The sequence below is a fragment of the Pantherophis guttatus genome, chromosome 3 (genome assembly GCF_059756535.1).
Source record: "Pantherophis guttatus breed Tessera chromosome 3, ASM5975653v1, whole genome shotgun sequence".
In the NCBI taxonomy this organism is placed as follows: Eukaryota; Metazoa; Chordata; class Lepidosauria; order Squamata; family Colubridae; genus Pantherophis; species Pantherophis guttatus.
Genome location: NC_142065.1, coordinates 24,909,153 through 24,929,656, shown reverse-complemented (window position 1 = coordinate 24,929,656; position 20,504 = coordinate 24,909,153). Strand labels below are relative to the sequence as shown.

At 38.2% G+C, this 20,504-nt stretch overlaps 1 protein-coding gene across 18 annotated transcripts in view; it reads right to left on the bottom strand.

Moving 5' to 3' along the window:
- The window catches only part of SULF2 (sulfatase 2), a 293,351-nt gene that overhangs the window by 19,321 nt on the left and 253,526 nt on the right, over positions 1-20,504 (bottom strand). For all 18 annotated transcript variants that reach the window (XM_034413833.3, XM_087889122.1, XM_087889133.1 and 15 more), the window contains one exon: positions 7,419-7,626. In XM_034413833.3, the coding sequence (XP_034269724.2) occupies positions 7,419-7,626 (208 nt within the window). The remainder of the gene's footprint in view (positions 1-7,418; positions 7,627-20,504) is intronic.

Below are 20,504 nucleotides of genomic sequence, written 5' to 3'. Positions count from 1 at the left end.
AATTTAATCTGCTACTTCAGGTGAGAGGGAAACAAAATACCTCAAGGATTCCTGAAATATAATTTTTGTAGGGTATATTATTAGGAATTTGAAAGCTCAACCAATTTTCTCTCTGTCCTACCTTGTACTAAACAAAAATGAAGTCTGGGTTATTCTGAGTTTTTTCCTCAAATTGCCTTCAATCTCTGAACTGTGTAATCTCTTCTCCATGCCTCCTATTATTGGCTTGCTTCTTCTTTTCTTCTTTAAACTATCTTTCTTTCTTTCTTTCTTTCTTTCTTTCTTTCTTTCTTTCTTTCTTTCTTTCTTTCTTTCTTTCTTTCTTTTTCTTTCTCCAAAGTCAGCTCTAAATTCTTTTACACTTAAGCAATTTCCAGTGGATGTCCCATATTGCCATTCTTCTTTTAACTATCAGGATCTAAATATACCTGCTCCTCTCTTTTTGTATGCTACTTATATAATAGATTTTTCAGGGAATAGAGCTGGCATCTTAATGAAGACTGCACAGTTATATGTGAAGAACCTAACTTTCAAGAATGTTTGTTAAAGCACAGGGTTCAGATGAGGAGTGCCCCAGCTGCAATAGGAAGAACAGAGCTGTTTCTTCCTTAACAATTTTAAAAATGGTTTTAGGTACATATAGGGCACAATTGTTGTGAGCCTAGGAGTCCTGTACATTTCAAACAGAGGGAGAAGATTGTATGGTATCTTAAAATAAATTTAAAATTGATTTATTTTGTCATCTATTTTATACAAGGCGTAAAATAAATGTGAAAATAATAAACATTGCTTAAACATTATGTCAGATATAGAGCAGCAAAGTCCCTCAACTTCTAAAAGTAGATGAAGTCTATGAAAAAAAAAGCTATAAGGTAAAGACATTATCTAGAAAACTACATTTCCTGGGCTGCGCATTTTAGTGAAATATTATCTAATGCCTTCAGATAAATTAGAAAAGTGATGATGCTATTAATGCAGCCATTTTTAAAGGCCACACATAAATCTGGATCATTCTTATATATATTCCAATATTCTGTTCAGCTACATGATTGGGGTAAGTCTGAGTTTCCAGACGTGTTATTAAACCCTGGCAAGACATTCCTGTAAGGATATTTGCATGATGGGTAAAATGTGATTGTGGTTGATAAAATGTGCTGAATTTTATTTGATTCTCCTTCCATGGTATATTGAAATTACTTTCATTTATTATTTGCATGCATTATTACTCAAAATAGCTGTAATTCATACATGCATTTTGTTCTTTCTTTTATAAAATAACTACAGTTTATGGTGCATAATGTATTTTAATGTATGTCTTGAAAGAATATACATCCTCAATATTTCTGTTATGGCCAATTTTATGCCTGGATCCCATCCCTGTTTTCCTTTCTTTAAAAGTCCTGCTGGGATTTTTTAAAAGGAGGATGATGAAAAGGGCATACATAGAAATAAATATAATACCATGTCAATGTAAATTCATTTGTAGTTATTTTACCATCAAAGTCTAAATTATTGAGCATCAATTGATATACATGTTTAAACTGCCACTTCAGGATGGAACAGTAAAAAATGGCAATTAACATCATAGATTGATCATAAGGTTTTTTTGTTTGTTTTTGCAATATACAGAGGAAACACTCACATATCCATGTACAATTTGAAATTTTGTCTCTTTTCCAAAGAGCTTATGGGACCTTATGTTGAAATGAAACTCCAGAAATGCAATAACAGAATAAACGTACGTGAATATCAGCAATATATTTGATATTTCCATATAATTAGATTTTGGAGCCCTGGGAAATCTTAATGCTTTTAGGCTTAATTATATCCAAATTGTGAGTATAAAATATAATTTGCATTACAAACAGATTTATAATATGTAGACTAGAAGGTAAGAGGAGAGAAAATAATAGCAGATTTAATATGATCTGTTGCATTTTAGGTCATCTTCAGAAAGCGAGGAATTTCTATCTCCAACTTCTAAGTGAAAAACAGGAAATCTAACGCATGAAAATTTGATGTTGTCTTAGGAACAGTGGAAGAAGATCATTAAGGGCAAAACAAAGTCTTTGTGCTCAGAAGATCCCAAGTTCAGTGCTAGATATATCTAGGTAGAATGAGAATACTGTCTAACTCAAACCTCTACATTTTCTACTGATGACTCATGAGTATAAACAGCTTCCTATGCTCCAAAGACATTTACTCCACTTTTGTCATCTTCTAAATTCTGAGTTTAACCTCATCTCGGTGCCTATACAATACAGAATAGTTTGAAATCCTTACCCCCTGACTGGTCTGCAGTTCCACTAGCCATTTCTGGTCAGCCAAGCCACTTACTGAGGTGCACAAAGCGGCTTATTGCATCTAAAGTCAGAGGTGCAGTTTGGTCTCAAACCATGACATATTCTCTGAGAATCTCTCCAGTTTCCTCATGAAGAGCAGAGTGGATAATATCCACTCTTCCTCCTCTTAGTTTTATTTGCTTGTGAGAGAAATAATGAAGGGAGAAGGGAGAAAATCTCCCCTTTAGCACCAAAACATGACATTTATGTATTGGAAAACTGTTCTGTCCCAGACAAAATATTAACTACCTTGAAGAAAAACATCTGGATCGTGTACAACAAATGAACTAACTACTGTGCATTTATTATGTGAACAGATGATTATTTGGAAAGGCCCTCAGGTTTCTGATACTGAAGACTAAGAGACATAATTACACAGCCTAATTGGGATGCCATAGGGATTTGAAAAGTTGCTAATAAAATTTTTGAGGAGTTCTTTATCTGGTTTAAATTTCATAAGTGGAGTTCAAATATCTTCAGCGTAATGCAGCAATTTCATTGTTTCTGTATCATGTTATGCTAAAATTCTGAAATGAGTTATATTTGGGGTTACAATTTGTTAACAATTTAACTGAACCACAAGCTTAAGCATTATTTAAAGATTATCTGTTTTGCCATGCATTCTCGGCAGTTACAGTAACTGGCGATTGTACCTGAAAACCAGTAATTTTATTCATCTAAAAATTAGCTTAGTAGTTACTAATCAGCTTGCAAGGCAAATATAAAGGAAGAAAATCGATTTAAACTCCCTGTTTGAAGCTTGTGCCAGGTCATTACTGAGAAAGTCTAATCTGCTAAATAATTAAAGCTCTGCACTTGTGAAGCGAGACGAAAGCAACTTTACAGACGAATAATAATTCTGAGCTGCTGTTGGGCTCTTTTAATCTATAATTAAACTATGCACACTTCAAATGCATGTCTGTGCGTTTGTGTGTGGATTTTCAGCTGACTCAAGTTAAAGAAGGGCCTGTAGAATAGGTTATGCCACAAAGCGCCTGAGCCTTGCCAAAGAAAATCAGCAGTTTTTGGAGCCAGCTCCATTTTAATGTGAAAAGAAAACGTTATATGGGAGCAACAGCTTTGGGAGCAGCATCTACCTGTGCTCTTATTATGAATAAATAATGCTCCAATACCCTGAGAACTAGTCAAGTACAGAACCAGGACTATTGTAATTTCTAAAAAGGAATAATGGATATTGCCACTGACTACTTTTGAGATGTATAGGTACATATAAATAGCTATTAATCCAGCATTTATCAGGGTGCTTAAATAATCACCCATTTAGTTGGTGCTTATTTAAGCACTCTTGATAAATGCTGGACTAGCTTGGCCAGACAAGTTACTATATATAAAAAGGGAGCAAACTCCATACTCACCGATGACGTTACTTAGCTTGGTAATGAAAAGTTTGCAAGTAAACAATCAAGCTCAGAAAGCTCCAAGAACTCCACAGTTCAACCCTGACCTATAGATTTATATTAGATTACCAGATACTGAGAGTGGGAGGACTAGAGGAGATGTGGGCAACTTACGGTCCAACAATCTGTAACTGAAAATTGACTACTACACATAACTCTTAACTATGGTGGCTGAACTATTAACACATCGGGCTTGTCGATCAGAAGGCTGAGGACTGAAGCTAAGTAACTTTGAGGAAACTCAAGCCTCGGAGGTTTATTTTGTTGGGGGTGTTACTTAGAACCCTGACATCAACCCAAATCTCCAAACAATCCCCCCTCCCAGTTTCCCACAGTAGTAAACGTGGCAGGTCTGAAGGCCTAATGCAAAAGATGGCTTCCAGGCCTGACACCCCCATTTAGCTTGAAGGTAAATGTTGACTGGGTAGGGCTACTTGCTTAGTGAATTTAATTGTTTTATAATCCATAAACATTTATTTTTTTCTTTCTCTTTTTCTTTTCCTTTCTGTTTCTATTGCAATGGAGCTTTCCTCTCCATTTGATTTCCTCCCCTCATTTTTTGTGATTGTGCTGGGGGGATGAGAAAGCATATTTATGCCTACTGTGAAAGAGAGAATAGTTGGTTTATGCAGACAGGGGATCAATTAATTTTTAAATGGAATATGGTATTTTACTGAGAATTAATTTTAGCATTAGTTATTATTCAGTTAATTTGAATTTGTCAAATTGGAAGTGTATGTTTAAACATAAAGTAAATTTCTCCTTATTCCTAAGAAACAAGCAAAGCTGATAGTAAAGTGTGTCCTCATTTATCTACTTCTAATTAGTTCTGGATTCCTTCACTAAATTCCTTCACTCTCCTCAAGAAACCTTCCCTGGACCCGGCAGTGTTGGCAAATTATCGTCCAGTCTCCAACCTTCGCTTCGTTGCGAAGGTTGTTGAGAGTGTGGTAGCGCGACAGCTCCCCCAGTACCTGGATGAATCGTCGTATCTGGATCCGTTCCAGTCGGGCTTCAGGCCTGGGTACAGCACGGAAACGGCATTGGTCGCGTTGGTTGATGATCTCTGGAGGGCTCGGGACAGGGGTTGTTCCTCTGTCCTGGTCCTATTAGACCTCTCAGCGGCTTTTGATACCATCGACCATGGTATCATGCTGCACCGGCTAGAGGAGTTAGGGGTGGGGGGCACCATCCTACGGTGGTTCTCCTCCTTTCTCTCTGACCGGTCGCAGTCTGTGTTGACAGGGGGGCAGAGGTCGACCCCGAGGCCCCTTGTATGTGGGGTGCCACAAGGGTCGGTCCTCTCGCCCCTTCTGTTCAACATTTATGTGAAGCCGCTGGGTGAGATCATCCGTAGTTTCGGGGTGAAGTACCACCAGTACGCTGATGATACTCAGCTGTACATCTCCACCCCGGACCACCCCAATGATGCCCTTGAAGTGATGTCCTGGTGCCTGGAGGCCGTGCGGATCTGGATGGGGAGAAACAGACTCAGGCTCAACCCATCCAAGACCGAGTGGCTGTGGTTTCCGACATCCCGATATAGTCAGTTGGTGCCATCACTGACTATTGGGGGCGAGTCACTGGCCCCCACGGAGAGGGTTCGCAACTTGGGTGTCCTCCTGGACTCACGGCTGTCTTTAGAAGAGCACATGATGGACGTGGCCAGGGGGACTTTTTATCAGGTCCGCCTGATTCGCCAGTTGCGTCCCTTTCTGGATCGGGACTCATTAAATACGGTCACTCATGCTCTCGTTACTTCCCGCTTGGACTACTGCAATGCTCTCTACATGGGGCTCCCCTTGAGGAGCACCCGGAGGCTCCAACTGGTCCAGAATGCGGCCGCGCAGGTGGTTATGGGAGCGACGTGGCGCTCCCATGTGACCCCCCTCCTGCGCGAGCTGCACTGGCTCCCGGTGGTCTTCCGGGTGCGCTTCAAGGTTTTGGTTACCACCTTTAGAGCGCTCCATGGAATCGGACCGGGGTATCTACGAGACCGCCTTCTGCTACCAATAGCCTCTCACCGACCAGTACGCTCCCATAGAGAGGGGCTCCTCAGGGTGTCGTCGGCCAAACAGTGTCGACTGGCGGCCCCCAGGGGGAGAGCCTTCTCTGTGGGGGCACCTACCATCTGGAACGAGCTCCCCCCAGAGATACGGAAGATCCCGGACCTGCGCACGTTTCGCCGTGCTCTCAAAACTTTTCTATTTCAGCAAGCTGGCCTGGCCTAACTCCCATCTTTTAAATTTTTAAATTTTTTAATTCATGATTTTATAAATTGGGTGTTTTAATCTGTGTTTCGGCCGAAATATTTAATAATTTTAAGGGATTTTTTAATATTTGTATTATCTGTATTTTATCTTGGCTGTTCACCGCCCTGAGTCCTTCGGGAGTAGGGCGGTATAGAAATTTGATTAATAAATAAATAATAAATAAATAATAAATAAAAATGTTGGAAACATCCCATGTATCATCCTATTTGTTTTTGCATTTTTACATAAAAACTGCATCATGCTTTTATGCAGAAATGTTTTTATTAAGATTCTTGTGGTTAAAATATTTCAAACATGTACATAATATCTAACTAACAGTCACAATCACATGGCAGCACTGAGCAGATTTTATCTGATCTTGAAAAAAAATCTAAATAGTGTCAGACCTGATTAACACCCAGACTGGAGACAATCAGGAAATCCTAGTGTATTGGGATTGGAAGCCAAAAGTGCCTTCAGGAAGAGAGCAATGACAGACCACTTTTACATTGTTTATGTAGCCATTAGGAGGCAAATTCAGCTTTAATGAGATGTTACTTTTATCTAGATCTACAACAGACACTTTGGGTTGAATCCAATTGTGACTGGCTTCTGAAATGAGATCAGTAGAGATTCTTCTTTTAGCACCCTATGAAGTCTTCTGTTGAATTTTGAAGGTTCTCTAGAGCAGGGGTCCCCAACCCCCGGGGCCGTGACCTGCTCAGAACCGGGCTGAAGAAGTGATGAGCAAGAGTGCACACAGCTTGACTTGCACATGGAATGGGAGTGCACATACAGCTCCATTTGTGTGAGGGGCAGGTGCGCGCATGCGCCTTCTGCTAGTGCAAATGAAGCTATGTGTGCCCACCCCCTCCCGCCGGTCCGCAAAGCCAGGAAGGTTGGAGACCGCTGCTCTAGAGAGCAAGAGGAGAAAGAAAGGGCAGGGAAGATCCACTGCAAAAGTCAACATTCAAATGTGCAACATTGGATGTTGTCCAATGATTCAAAGTTATTGATCTCTACATCATTCTAAGCAGACCTAGTTTTTCTATACGAGACTGCTCATTCATTGAAATCTGTGAGCTATTTTCTCCTCTGTCAAGGTGTGTCTGGTGAGGGCTTTGGAATATATGGTCAATGCACTGCTAACAGCCTTTCATAACTGTGCAAACTTCTTTTTGATTGGTGGATGGGTTATTTGCTACACTCTTGAAAGATGAATTATAGTTTATTCATTGCTCTCCGAAGTTTTAGTTATTTTGTATTGTTGGAACGTTTTTAAGCTGCTTTGAGATTTTTTTTTTTAGTACAAACTTTGCTTAATTTCTTAAATATATAGATTTAAATAGCTTAGTTATTTTGGAATTTTTCCCGCCATCACAGAAATCCCCAAGAATTTCACTTACTTTTCTTAGAGAATAATTTCTTTCGTCGTCCAATGGGACTCAGCTTGTATTCATTCTCATCACAGCTGCAGTCCTCGTTATTCTTGCTATAATACTTGGGCAGGAGATTGGAGATTCCTTTATTACTGTCTGGAGCCATAAGGCTAGCTAGGCCTTTGCATTTATGCAACTTCAACTTCCCGTTGGCATCTTCCACACACTGCCATTTCTGGAAAAGCAAAAAAAAAAGCAAAAAAAAAAAAAAAAGAAATAATGGAATAGCAAAAAACATATTCCTCCCACATACCTTTATATTTAAAATTAGTTGGTATTGTCAACAAGGTGGAAACATAGGATAGTGAGGAAGATCATGCTTGAAAGTGAACTTCCTTATATTTGTGTACCTGTGGGCCAGATCTTGTGAGGTTTTCTGTAGCCAATCAAAAAAAGTAGTAAACAGGATATGTTCCTTTCTCAAGCAGCAACTTTCTAGAAGCAATATCAGAGCAGAATAAGCACTCTTCTAGAAGAGAGTGCTTTTTGTTCAATCACATAGTTTGAGACAGTGGTGAAATTCAATTTTTTTTTACTACCGGTTCTGTGGGCGTGGCTTGGTGGGCGTGGTGTGGCTTGGTGGGCATGGCAGGGGTAGGATACTGCAAAATCTCTATTCCCACCACACTTCAGGGGAAGGATACTGCAAAATCTTCATTCCCACCCCACTCCAAGGGAAGGATATTGAAAAATCTCCATTCCCACCCCATTCTGGGACCAGCCCAGAGGTGGTATATGCCGGTTCTCCGAACTACTCAAAATTTCCACTACTGGGTCTCCAGAACCTGTCAAAACCTGCTGTACTTCACCCCTGGTTTGAGATATAGAGAGTTGTGGTTTCCTATTTGCTTACCTCTGTCTGATCTACTAATTCTAAGTAGAGAGGTGTCAGGACTGCCATCTTTGGCTTGCCACCCCACTGGCATCCTGCCATCAAAGGCTAGGAGGGAGAGGGCAAAGAGGGCAAAGGGGGGAGGAGGACAAATGGTCAATGAACATGTATGGGGATGTGATGGGAAATAGGAAGCGAGGAATGACAGCTTGACAAAGACTAGGAAAGCACAGAATCTGTTTGTGCCAGCATACAAGGCCGTGCTTCTGAGATTGGAATAGGGACTATCCCAAACATCTCAGCATTCTCCAAACACTTATGTGGCTCTTCATTGACTGAAGATGAACTAGTCATGGGGGAAGGGCTGGGATGAGGGGAAAAATGAGTAACTTTTTGCGTGGGAAATTTAGTTCTAGCCTGACTTTACTGCAGCCAGCAGCCTTTAGTAAAAGAACCTAACATTTTATCAAAATGGAGTCGAGGGTTTTTCTTTCCTAAGAGACCTGACTTGGGCAGGTCTGACATGAGGAACAGTTGGTGGGTGTTATAAAACAGGAACATTGATCCCAGCAATCATGGAAACCAGTGCAAGATTGATAGAGTCAAAATGTACACGAGTGCTGAAAATGTCTACATGCACAAATGCATGCAGACACACACACACATGTTGAAGGCAAACACAAATCAAACAATCAGAAAGTAAAAAAAAAGAGTCTAAATGAAACTAAAGAACCACAACCAAACCAAGGCTTTTCTTGCAGTTTGGTTCAAAAACTGAAGTCTGGAAGTATGAACAAAAGGGAAAAAAAAAAAACCATTGTACAACCTCTGCCTGGAGCAACTGATGAAGGAAGATGCCAATGATTATAAAAGAAACTGAACAAAGCATCACTAAGGTAGAACTCATCAGCAACTGCAGTTGTTCTACTGTGAGGCAAGAACAATGATGCCATTCAGTTATTTATTCAACAAGTATGAGCTTGTAAAATTTCCTGGAGACAATTCATGGTTTATAATGAAAAAAGCTAAGAAAGCAAAGATAGTTGGGGGAGGAGGACTATAAAATACTTACAATTGCTTATTTTAAAAATCAAAACAATAGGATAATAAAACTGTGGGATGCTTCTTCAAAATGGATATCACATCAAACAAAAACAAGGGAAAAGCATGCATTTTTTTTAAAAAAAAAACCCACTTACTGTTGCTATAAGCACAGTATAATTTTAGAATGGTAGAAAATTAAGTTCACAATAAAAATGGAAACTTTCCTTTTAGAGATTTTTCTAGATTGGATCTGCATTAAATGATGTTGGTAGTTATTCTGCACCGCCTACTGAAAGATACCAGAACTTTGAGTGATCCAATAACAAAAGAGAGCGACAATTCAGAAACAGTAGATCTCTCCCCTTCCAGCCATCCACCCTATCCCAGTACTCAGGTTATAGAATAGAACTGATAGAATCCACAACTTTATGTTGTAATGATAATTATCAACTTGGAAATCTTTATAAAGGGATTAAACAAGTTTATGGAGGATGAAGTTATTATTATCATCATCATCAAGTAATAATCGCAATAGCTATATAGTGCAACTAATCATTGTAATAGCTACATAAGCTTTCTAGAGGCTGTTGGGGAATATCCTTTGGCACTGCATGATGTGGAAATACAATAGTGGACTAGATAATTTTTGGTCTTATCCAACCCAGCTCTTTATATTTTTCTATTACCACCTGAGAGGAATCAATTTAGCATGCTCGAAATCACACCCTGATGAATAGAGTTTGCAAGGGAAAACAGATCGTCTGATTCTGTTCTTAGCATCTTGCAAAAATGATACATTGGGCTTCTCTATATGCAAATGACACCAGATCAGGGGTTAAATCCAGCAGGTTCTGACAGGTTCTGGAGAACCAGCAGCGGAAATTTTGAGCAGTTCAGAGAACTGGCAAATACCACCTCTGGATGGCCTCAGAGTGGGGTGGGAATGGGGATTTTGTAATATCCCTCCCCCAGGAGTGGGAAGGGAATGGAGATTTTGCAGTATCCTTCCCCTGGAATGGGGTGGGAATGGAGATTTTGCAGTATCCTTCCCCTGCCACACCCACCAAGCCATGCCCACCAAGCCACAACACATCCACCAAGCCACGCCCACAGAACCGGTAGTAAAAAAAATTGGATTTCACCACTGCTCCAGATAATCTTAACAAGTGTGTTCTCCCAGTGGAGAATATTTTATCAATTTTACTGCCACAGAATTCTCCTGAACATGGATGCACCCACTGTGTTCAGTTCCATTCATTCTTTGCTTTTCACCACCATCAGTTTCATTTCCTGAATTCTTTTAGAAAATTCAGATAACCTCATCATTTGAGATTCAGGAGAAGCTGCTTGGGGGCAATTTCATCTAATGCCCTAGTCACCTCTGAACTCCTGAGTGCAACCAGATATGCAGTGGGACTATTTATGTGAATGCCCGCAAGTGCCCTCAGGAAATCATCTGGATCCATTAGGCACCAGGTTTGGACTATCTTAATTGGCTCTCACCTCTGCAGAGGACAAGCAAAATGATGATCAACTTATGCACCAGTCATAGGCAGAGGCCTGATGACACTCTTTCATCTTCAGATAATAGCGCTTACTGCTCCAAGGTAAACATATATGGCTTTTGGCTTCTCAGTTTCTTTTCAATTAAATAAGAGGGTAAGCTGTTACTACCCAGACCACCAATAAAATTTAAAAATACAACCAGAAAAAAGGTTTTCCATTGTTTTAATTGGCATTTAATTATGAAAAGTAATATAGTAAAGAGCAAATGTGGCAGCTGTCTCTCAATATAGCTTAGATTCCCTTAATTAATATGCAATATTTAAGGCAAATAAACCTGGAAGAACTGTCTCCTGTGCTAGAGGCCCAGTGAACTCCTGTCATAAATAGTATGAATGACAGAACCCAGCATATTTACTTCATAGTTATTTAGTACTGCTAAACAGGCCCAGCAACCAGAAGGTTATAATTTAAGGAAATAGTCAATTGGATCTTGACAAGGGCAGGGAGAAAGGCCAGATGGTGCAGCTCATAAATAGAGAATATGTCAATTGGTTTGTTCCACTGATTAAATCGAACTCTACTTTCAGCTCTGTTAAATAATATTTTTTAGAGCAGTATAAAATACAAATAAATGCCCCCAAAGTGAATTTAGACTACAACCCCAAAGGGCAAGGAGTAATTTGGTTTGTATTAGTTAGCATGCTCATGTTGCAAACGATTCAAGAAAAAATTTCATTCCTTTTTTCAACTTTATTTTTGTATTAATGCTTTAATATTCTACACTATTTATAAGAAGCCTTGCTTTTTTGTAAATACGCGTACAGTTTTAACGTTCCCCTATGTTTTAGTAACAAGTTATTTAAATATTTCTCCAGCTGTATGAAAAAATAAAGCAATATGAAAACATCAGTAAGTAGGAGGAATTTCCACCAACTATTTCTGGGGAAATCTTAATGATGTCACTTTGAGTTTTACTTTAAGTATTTGAAAATCATACAGTCAAAATTCCAAAAAGATATTTTTTTTAATATACAGTGCACTTATTGTAGCTAAGTACAGTTGCACAGAAATGGGGAGAAATGTTATTCTGCAAATATGTTCGACTAAACTTTGTACCTCAATCATATTAGACTTTAGATACATTGTACAATTTCATGTTATTATTGGAAATAATACAACAGCATTATCAATCAGATTAATAAAATCAAAATTTGCTTATAGATAGGGGTATTTTAGATGAGCAGAAGGCTATTACATGCTGAAAACAAACAAGAATTGGGAACAAACAAGAATTGGGAACTGTTGCATGAGAAAGTGAAAATTTTATTTCCAATTACATATTGCCCAAGAAACTTCCCTTTTAAAAATGTGAATATGCATGTTACTTTATCTAATGTAGCAAAATAAATTGTTTTTTAAAAATTCTAAATAACCTCAACTTGTTAAATGCCTTTGAAGCACCTTTAAATGCCTAGTCACCCTTAAAAAACAATTCTCAGACCTCACTTTCATCCTTACTCCATTCCTTACTCCTAGCTGTTTTAGTGCAGAGGCATCATCAAATTTCCAAGGGTAGATTACTTTGGGAAGACGTCTACGGAGATTCTTAGTCATCCAGGTCATGGATGTCCCAAAGGTGCTTTTTCAAAAGGCAATTAGACTTTCTTTGCTTTTCCTTGAAGACATTTTGTTTCTCATCCAAGAAGCTTCTTCAATTCTGACTGAATGGTGGAGGATGGAAGGATTTATATCCTTGCAGTCATCTCGTCGTTAGTACTCTTTCTGAGAATCATTGAGGCCACTTGGAGGTTTGTTTGTGCCCTAAGGGTCACCTGAATAGTGGGAAAGGGTGTGAAACCTTCTTGAACTTTTGAAAGTTCTTTGGGAAGAAGTGTCAGTGGCCATTAGATTTCAGGTTGTTGATGTGAGTTGTACTTTAAGATGAGCAACCATACAAAGGAATAATAATAAAGAAACTCCCGCCTCCATTGGACGGAGTTCCTTCCATTATGCTGACACACAATTATGCTACCTTATTTCTTTAAGACAGTTTTATGATAATGTTCATGTCGAACCTTCTTTACGCTAGACACATTTGACATTGCTAACTTTTACTGAACTTTTTCTATATCTACGGTAATTATAAGTTGACTGAAACATGATCTAATCAGAAATAAAATAACTGTGACCTTTCTATTATTGGATGTAGCTCACTTGTTTTTCTCACTTGATGCTCAGATATATCCTTAGAAAAATATCAGTGAAAAATCTGCACGAAGACTTTTATAAGTTTCCGTGTTTTTAATATGTGAAACACTAGATTACTCACTTCTGACAACAGAATTTATCTGAAAAACAGTGCAACCGGAACTTACACTGGGGTGGAAAATTCATCTCTTAGGTATGAGGCCACATAAAGTCTTTCTTCCAGGTAGATTGAGGCCAATCAAGATAACATTATCTAGTAAGATCCTCTGGGCAAAACAGAGAATTTAATTACAGTACTTTATTACACTTATAGAAGAGATAAAAAGAATTGGTGTAATTTAATTGCTTGTAATCCAAATCTCAAATTTCTATAGTTTGTACATGTACATTTATTCCAATGAGTTGCTTTTCATTATCTTTAGAAAATTATAGCAGTTCTTGTCTACAGCAGACCCACATTTTTTCTCCAATTGGAGCATCAATAATCTTAATCTATTCTAATTTGGGAAAAGGGATTTATTAAGCTTTTATTCTTGTAATATATTTCCCTATGATTTCCTATGATCATTTTTTCCTACTGATTCCAAATTCAAGTTTCTTGGTCAAGAAAAAATTACCTCAGGATTGTAATGAAAGATTTAATAAAAAATTATTCTATTTTGCTCACAGTTTAAATGCCTTTCTCTGTTTTGCATATAGGAGAGAAATATCAAATTGGAAATCCCATGCTTATCATCAAGCATTTACTTCCAATTATTATACTGATTAAAAATCAATTCAGGGGAATTTAATTGGGAAATAATATATATAAATGGATTGACCACATACCCTGCACTAGATTTATGACTAATTCAACCAGAATACAATTGAATTCCAAAAGGAAATCTATTCTGATTTAAGATAATATTGTATAATAATGTGTAAAGCTATAGGCCATACAACACTGTCTACTGAACAAAAAATATTCCAAAATTAAATTTATCATAGTAAATGGAAAAGAGGAAATTTAGAGTGTGATGCAAGCAGTGAATGGATTAGAAATATTTTATATTTGACAGGGCTGAGGGAAGCAGAAGAAATAAATATGTACGGTTGACAGGATTCAACTGAACATCAGTGGAATTTATTTATTGATTGCTGTCCTGCCTTTATCATTTTTACAAACAACGCAAGGTGGCAAATATATCTAATACTTTGCTTCCGCCTATTTTCCCTACAATAACAAATCTGATAGTACTGGTCCAAGATCAGCAAACTTGCTTGTCATGCCTAAGGTGAGATGAGAACTCCTGGTCTCCTTGTTTCTAGCCTGGGGCCTTAACAACTAGACCAAACTGGCTCAAAATTCTTGGAAGAGTTACAAAAAAAGCCAATGCATCAACAAAGGGATAGTACCTAGATCACATGAAGTATTAATATTGCTTTAATAAAAGATCACACTTTGATTGCTGTATTCAGTTTTGATCACCTGGATACAAAAATGGTGTTGAGGCTCTAGAAAGAGTACAGAGAAGAACAACAAAGATAATTAGGGGACTGGATAATAAAACATGCAATGAATGGCTGTTGGAACTGGGTATATCTATTCTAGCAAAGAGAAAGATGAGGAGTAACGTGATAGTAGTCTTCCAATTATTTCAGGGAGAAGGCGAGGTCACAGAGAAGATGCGGTCAATCTATTCTCCAAAGGACAAGAAGTAATGGTTGGAAGCTTAACAGAGATCCAACCTAGTACTAAAGAGAAATTTCTTGACAATGAGCACAATTAATCAGTGGAATGGCTTGCTTTCAGAAGTTGCAGGTGTTAATCACTAGAGGTTTTGAGAAGAGATTGGACAACTTTTGTCTGGAATGGCATAAGCTCTCCTGCTTGAGTAGAAATACCTGTAAAGCAGTGGTGGGTTCCTCCCGGTTCGGTCCGGTTCAGCCGAGCCGGTAGCAGTGACGATATGACGTCACCGAACCGGTTCTCCCCCTTCCCACCTCCCCAAGTTATTCTTACCTTTTATTTGGTCCCACCCCCAATCTATTGTTGCCTCCTGAGTCCCAGCTGATGACTAGAGGGAAAAAAAACTGTTTAAACTCTTGCCGCGGGGCTTCAAAGGGCCGTCCTACAGCTGATCAGTGTTAAAAGCAAACAAATGAGTCGGGTCGTAAGTGCGAGGACTGGTCGTAAGTGCGAGGACTTTCCAGAAATGACTCTGACCAGCTAGCCACACCCACCTAGTCACATGACCTCCAAGCCACACCCACAAAACAAGCCACGCCCACAGAACCGGTAGTAAAAAAATTTAGAACCCACCCCTGCTGTAAAATCTCTTCCAACTTGTTATACTGTTACTATTTTTAATGGAGATAGGCCTGGATAATAAATGTTTCTTCTAGCATCTATAATTGAGCCTGATCTAATGGCACCAAAATAACATATGTTGGTTATGATATAATAAAAAGATTTCTAGCCAATTCTATGAATACTTTCTGAAAAGTTAAGTCACTCTAACTGAACTTATCCCACATATAGATGCATACCCAGAACAAAAATAGCAACCACAGAAGCCAAAGATCCATTAGGTTGAAAAAGTCTGATCTATAGCATGTTTATACAATGCTCAAATGGATACAAGCATAGTGATCACTATAATAACAATAACTGGAAACATTAATCACACATATTCTAATATGAGGTATTAAATTGCCATAGCAAAATTAAGGGAAATTGGGTCCCTTAATTTGAACATTGTATCAAAAGGGCACAACACCACAGCTATTTAGTCTCAAGGTTCATGATTACTTTTCTTCTTCTGTTTGTATGTTTGTGGTTATATCTGTGTGTGTTGCTTATGTGCACACAAGCTACTGCTTGCATGTATTTGCTAGCTAAGAATAAATATTATGATATGACAAGCTATAACTGTCCTACATAAATACTTTTATCAAAATAGATCTGCTGGCATTTAACGTGCCACAAAACTCAATTTGGGGGGGTGGGGATTAAAAACTAATCAAAGAGACAAATCTCCAAAGTGCAATGAACATTTCATTGGAGAAAAGCAGGAAAAAATACTTCAAAATGCTTGACATAGTTTGAGTAAAACAATCATTCTCAAGAGGAATATGCACCGTATTTTCTATTCTGGAAAATTATGCTCTCTCTTCAGATTTCTCAGAACATAATTAATGGCTTGTTAAACACACACACACACACACAATGTTGATGGGAAGGATGTCAATAGTTGACTGAATCCAGCTAGAACTGCCCACAAACTACAAAAAAGCTTGGAGTGAACATCAGAGATTTCTGAAGGATAAATCAAAGCACAGGACTTTCAGTTATTACCTTGAATGGGAATTATTAGGACCAATGGGATTTACTGGAACTTCTGATCTCATACAGAAACAAATCTTTGATTTACTGAAAATAACCTTTCATGCTTAAAAGGATAAAACTATTGGTTATAATCAGCCACTCATTAGTACAAGTAGTCCTTGTCAGCAACCACAATTGGGATTGGCAACTTGGTCATTAAGTGAAGTGAAATTGGTTTTAAATAATGGAAAACTAATCATAGGAAAAGAAAAAAATGTTCAATAGTATTTTATCTAGAGGTAGTCCTTGTTTAATGAACACAATTGGAACTGGCAGTGAAGTGAAGCAGTTACTAAGTGAAACCGCAACTGTGCTTATGATCTTACTTTAGCTTTTCTTTGCAAACCTGTGAAGGTTGTAAACACAAGGATTGGTTGCAAAGTTACTTTTTCCTCACTATCATAACTGCGAATGATCACTAAACGAGGAGTACCCTTTTCTTGTAAGTTACAGCCATAGAAATTGCTTAAATATTTCCTAGAAAATTATACTACTTATAATGAATGACCTGTCAATTGACTTCAATTTTCATTTGAAGTTTTTAGTGATGGTATTTACTGAGTGGGTATATGGAAGATTCACTGCACGGACAACTATTATGAAAAATAAGAGAGGTTATGTACAATGAAATAATATATACGAGTAGTGGGACAGGATTGGGAATTGAAGCAGGTCTGAGGGTTGAATTCTGTAGCTCATCCCTCCTGTTTGGCACCGAGTGCTGAAAAGGGAGTGTGCGTGTGTGCTCCATGTGCGTGCTTGTCTGGGTCGCAACCTGGAAGAGGAGCTGCTAAGGGTGCATGCATGCGCCTGAAAATGAACTTCCGGTTTCCGGCACGCCAGCCAGCTAGTCTTCCAGGTTTCTGGTGCGCATGCGCGTGCAATGATCAGCTGGCCAGTACACATGATCCCGCAGGAAAATGGAAGACCAACTCTTCTAGTTTCCGGCACTGCCGCACGCACAAAGGTCAGCTGATTGTTGTGCACGCATGCACACCAGAAACCCAGAAGAGGAATGGGCGACACCGTGCATGACAGGTGACATGCAGGGTACGCATGCCATCGGTTTGCCATCATGGGGCTAGATGATAACAGGCCAATAGTAAGGTGTGTCTCAATTCCATGAATTTATATCTTTCCTATTTGGGTTTAAGGTAGAAAGACAAAATAATATTAGCCGTCACTGCAGGAGAACTTGTGAATGAAACTCTTGTCTTCAACAATTATGAGAATAAAAAGCGGAAGGAAGGAGGAATTTGGGAGTTATGAAGACAGTATAGGATGGCGTGCTGTGGCCCATGGGGGTCATGAAGAGTCAGACACGACTTAGTGACTGAACAACAACAAAACAGAAAGAAAGAATAAGTAGATGTAATTTTGGAGAGTGGTTTCTTCTTATTTCAGTATTTCATGATTTATGGCCCTAGCTCTGCTGGCCTTTCATAAAGCTTTAAAGACGGAGATGTTCCCACAGGCATTTGAGCTGTGAAGTTAAGTGAGGCCCATTGGCTGAATGTTTCATTACATCTTGATCTGAAATGGTATGGTTTTTTTAAAAATGTGTGATATCACATGGTTTTGTTTACTTTAACTTTAGTATGCTACCTAGGATTACGTTGGTGTATAAAGCAGCTACAAAAATTATTTAGGTAAATAAATAACAAAATTACTCTTATATACCAGACAAAATTCTCTTCTAAAAGTTTTCAACTGAACAGATGTATCTGAACAAGCAAATCTGTATAAACATTACAATGCTATATAAATGTTCTGACCGAAATCTAATGAAATACTAGAATTGCCTCCCACAGTCTGCTGCTCCCAAATGTGTTTTCTTTTTAAAATTCACATGATGCTCAGCTAGCCACGTTTCTAAGAACCTGCCACACAGTAGCACTGTTAGTGAAATTGGTTTCCTTTTTTTTTAAAAAAAGAACAAAGTTATCTAATTTGATGACCGAATATAACAGAATAACAGAGTTGGAAGGGACCTTGGAGGTCTTCTAGTCCAACCCCCTGCCTAGGCAGGAAACCCTACACCGCTTCAGACAAATGGTTTTCCAACATCTTCTTAAAAACTTCCAGTGTTGGAGCATTCACAACTTCTGGAGGCAAGTTGTTCCACTGATTAATTGTTCTAACTATCAGGAAATTTCTCCTTAGTTCTAAGTTGCTTCTCTCCTTGATTAGTTTCCACCCATTGCTTCTTGTCCTGCCCTCAGGTGCTTTGGAGAATAGCTTGACTCCCCCTTCTTTGTGGAAGCCCCTGAGATATTGGAACAGTGCTATCATGACTCCCCTAGTCCCTCTTTTCATTAAACTAGACATTTCTTGCAACCATTCTTCATATGTTTTAGTCTCCAGTCCCCTAATCATCTTTGTTGCTCTTTCTCTTTCTAGAGTCTCCACATCTTTTTTACATCATCGAGACCAAAACTGGATGCAGTATCTCATAGACATTATGCTGCAATGGCATAGACATTATGTTGCAATATTTGTATGATAGGCTTTACACCACTGAAAACAAAGATATTTGTGAAAGAGAGCTATTAAATAATTTTAAGACATATAATTCATACATGAATTAAAAAGTAATTCTTCTGGATATTAGGAAATAATAATATCTATTTCAATCATCGACATTTTAAGTCACTTAAATTATTTTAGTTGTTAAATTTTTCATTTTAGGCTATAAATCAGGATCTTTAGGCTCCTGAATCCAGTAAATATAAGTAAATATATAAAAAATGATTTTGAAAGTAAAGGGTCAATATATTTAAAATATATTTATAATATGGCATTGCCAGATAATTTTACTACTCAAGGGACTTAACGTCATGCTTCCACAATAGGTAGAACTTATCTAAACGATAAGTTCTACCTATTCGGGTAGAACGAAGGCCCAGTGTGTTTTAAAAAGAATCATAAGAAGCACATTTTCTTTTGCTCCAGGGTCTACAAGTTTCAGATGAGAAGCAGCAGTGACAGAAACATGACTTCTCTTTTGAGATACAGGTAGTTCTCACCTTACGACCTTTTGTTTAATGACTGAAGTCACAACAACACTGAAAAGAGTAATTTACAACTGGACCTTATGACTTTCCCAGCATTCCTATAGTCCCATGAGCAAAATTCAGGCAGTTGGCAAGCAGCATGTATTTACAACACCTGCAGCATCCTGGGGTCATGCAATCACCATTTGTGAACTTTCCAGTGGGCTTCCGACAAGCAAAATCAATGCAGGAAACTGGATTTGCTTAATGGCCACATAATTCATTTAACAACGGCAGCGATGCACTTAACAATTGTGGCAAAAAAGGTGGTAAAATCAGTTGCCTTGTTTAGCACCAGAAATTCTGGTCCCAACTGTAACCGTAAGTCAAGGACTATAATGATCTCAAACCTGATCATATATTTATCTTTGTATCCACAGAAACAAGAGACCAAAATAGATACAGAGTAATTAATATAACATATAAACACTTAAGTAGCACCTGGATGGAAGATAATTCCTACAGAGAATAGGTGAGCAACTCATGAGCCATATGCAACCTCCTGGTTGATTTAGTGTAGCAACTACTTCTATCCTGATTTACTTGTATCCATCTGAAATGCCTGTGAAAGGTTATTCCATGTAAAAATAAAGAATTATATGAACATTCCCAAACTGGCTTTAGGTACAAAATGTATCACCAGAAACTACATGACCGATGCATATACAGGAGTTATTTATAAATGTCTGAATGAATGAACAGATTGGAGCTCATCCTGATTAGCAAGTGTTCTGTATACAAAGGATTTAGAATAGGATTTAAAATTCAGTCTGAGAAGACACAACATTAGATCATGGAATTCAGAGTTTAGCTTAGTATGAAAACAATTTTGCATATCAACAGCTTGCATTTGGCACATATTTTTAAGACAATGCATGAGATAACACTATATATTGAAAGAACAGTAACACACATTCATTAGAAAATACTTACCGCTCACCGATTTGGCTCATCTTGTACAGATATACTGTAAAAACAGTTTTTGTCTCCTGACACATTTTCCCCTGCCTAGACATTGATTGTCTAGACAGAGCAACAGGTGT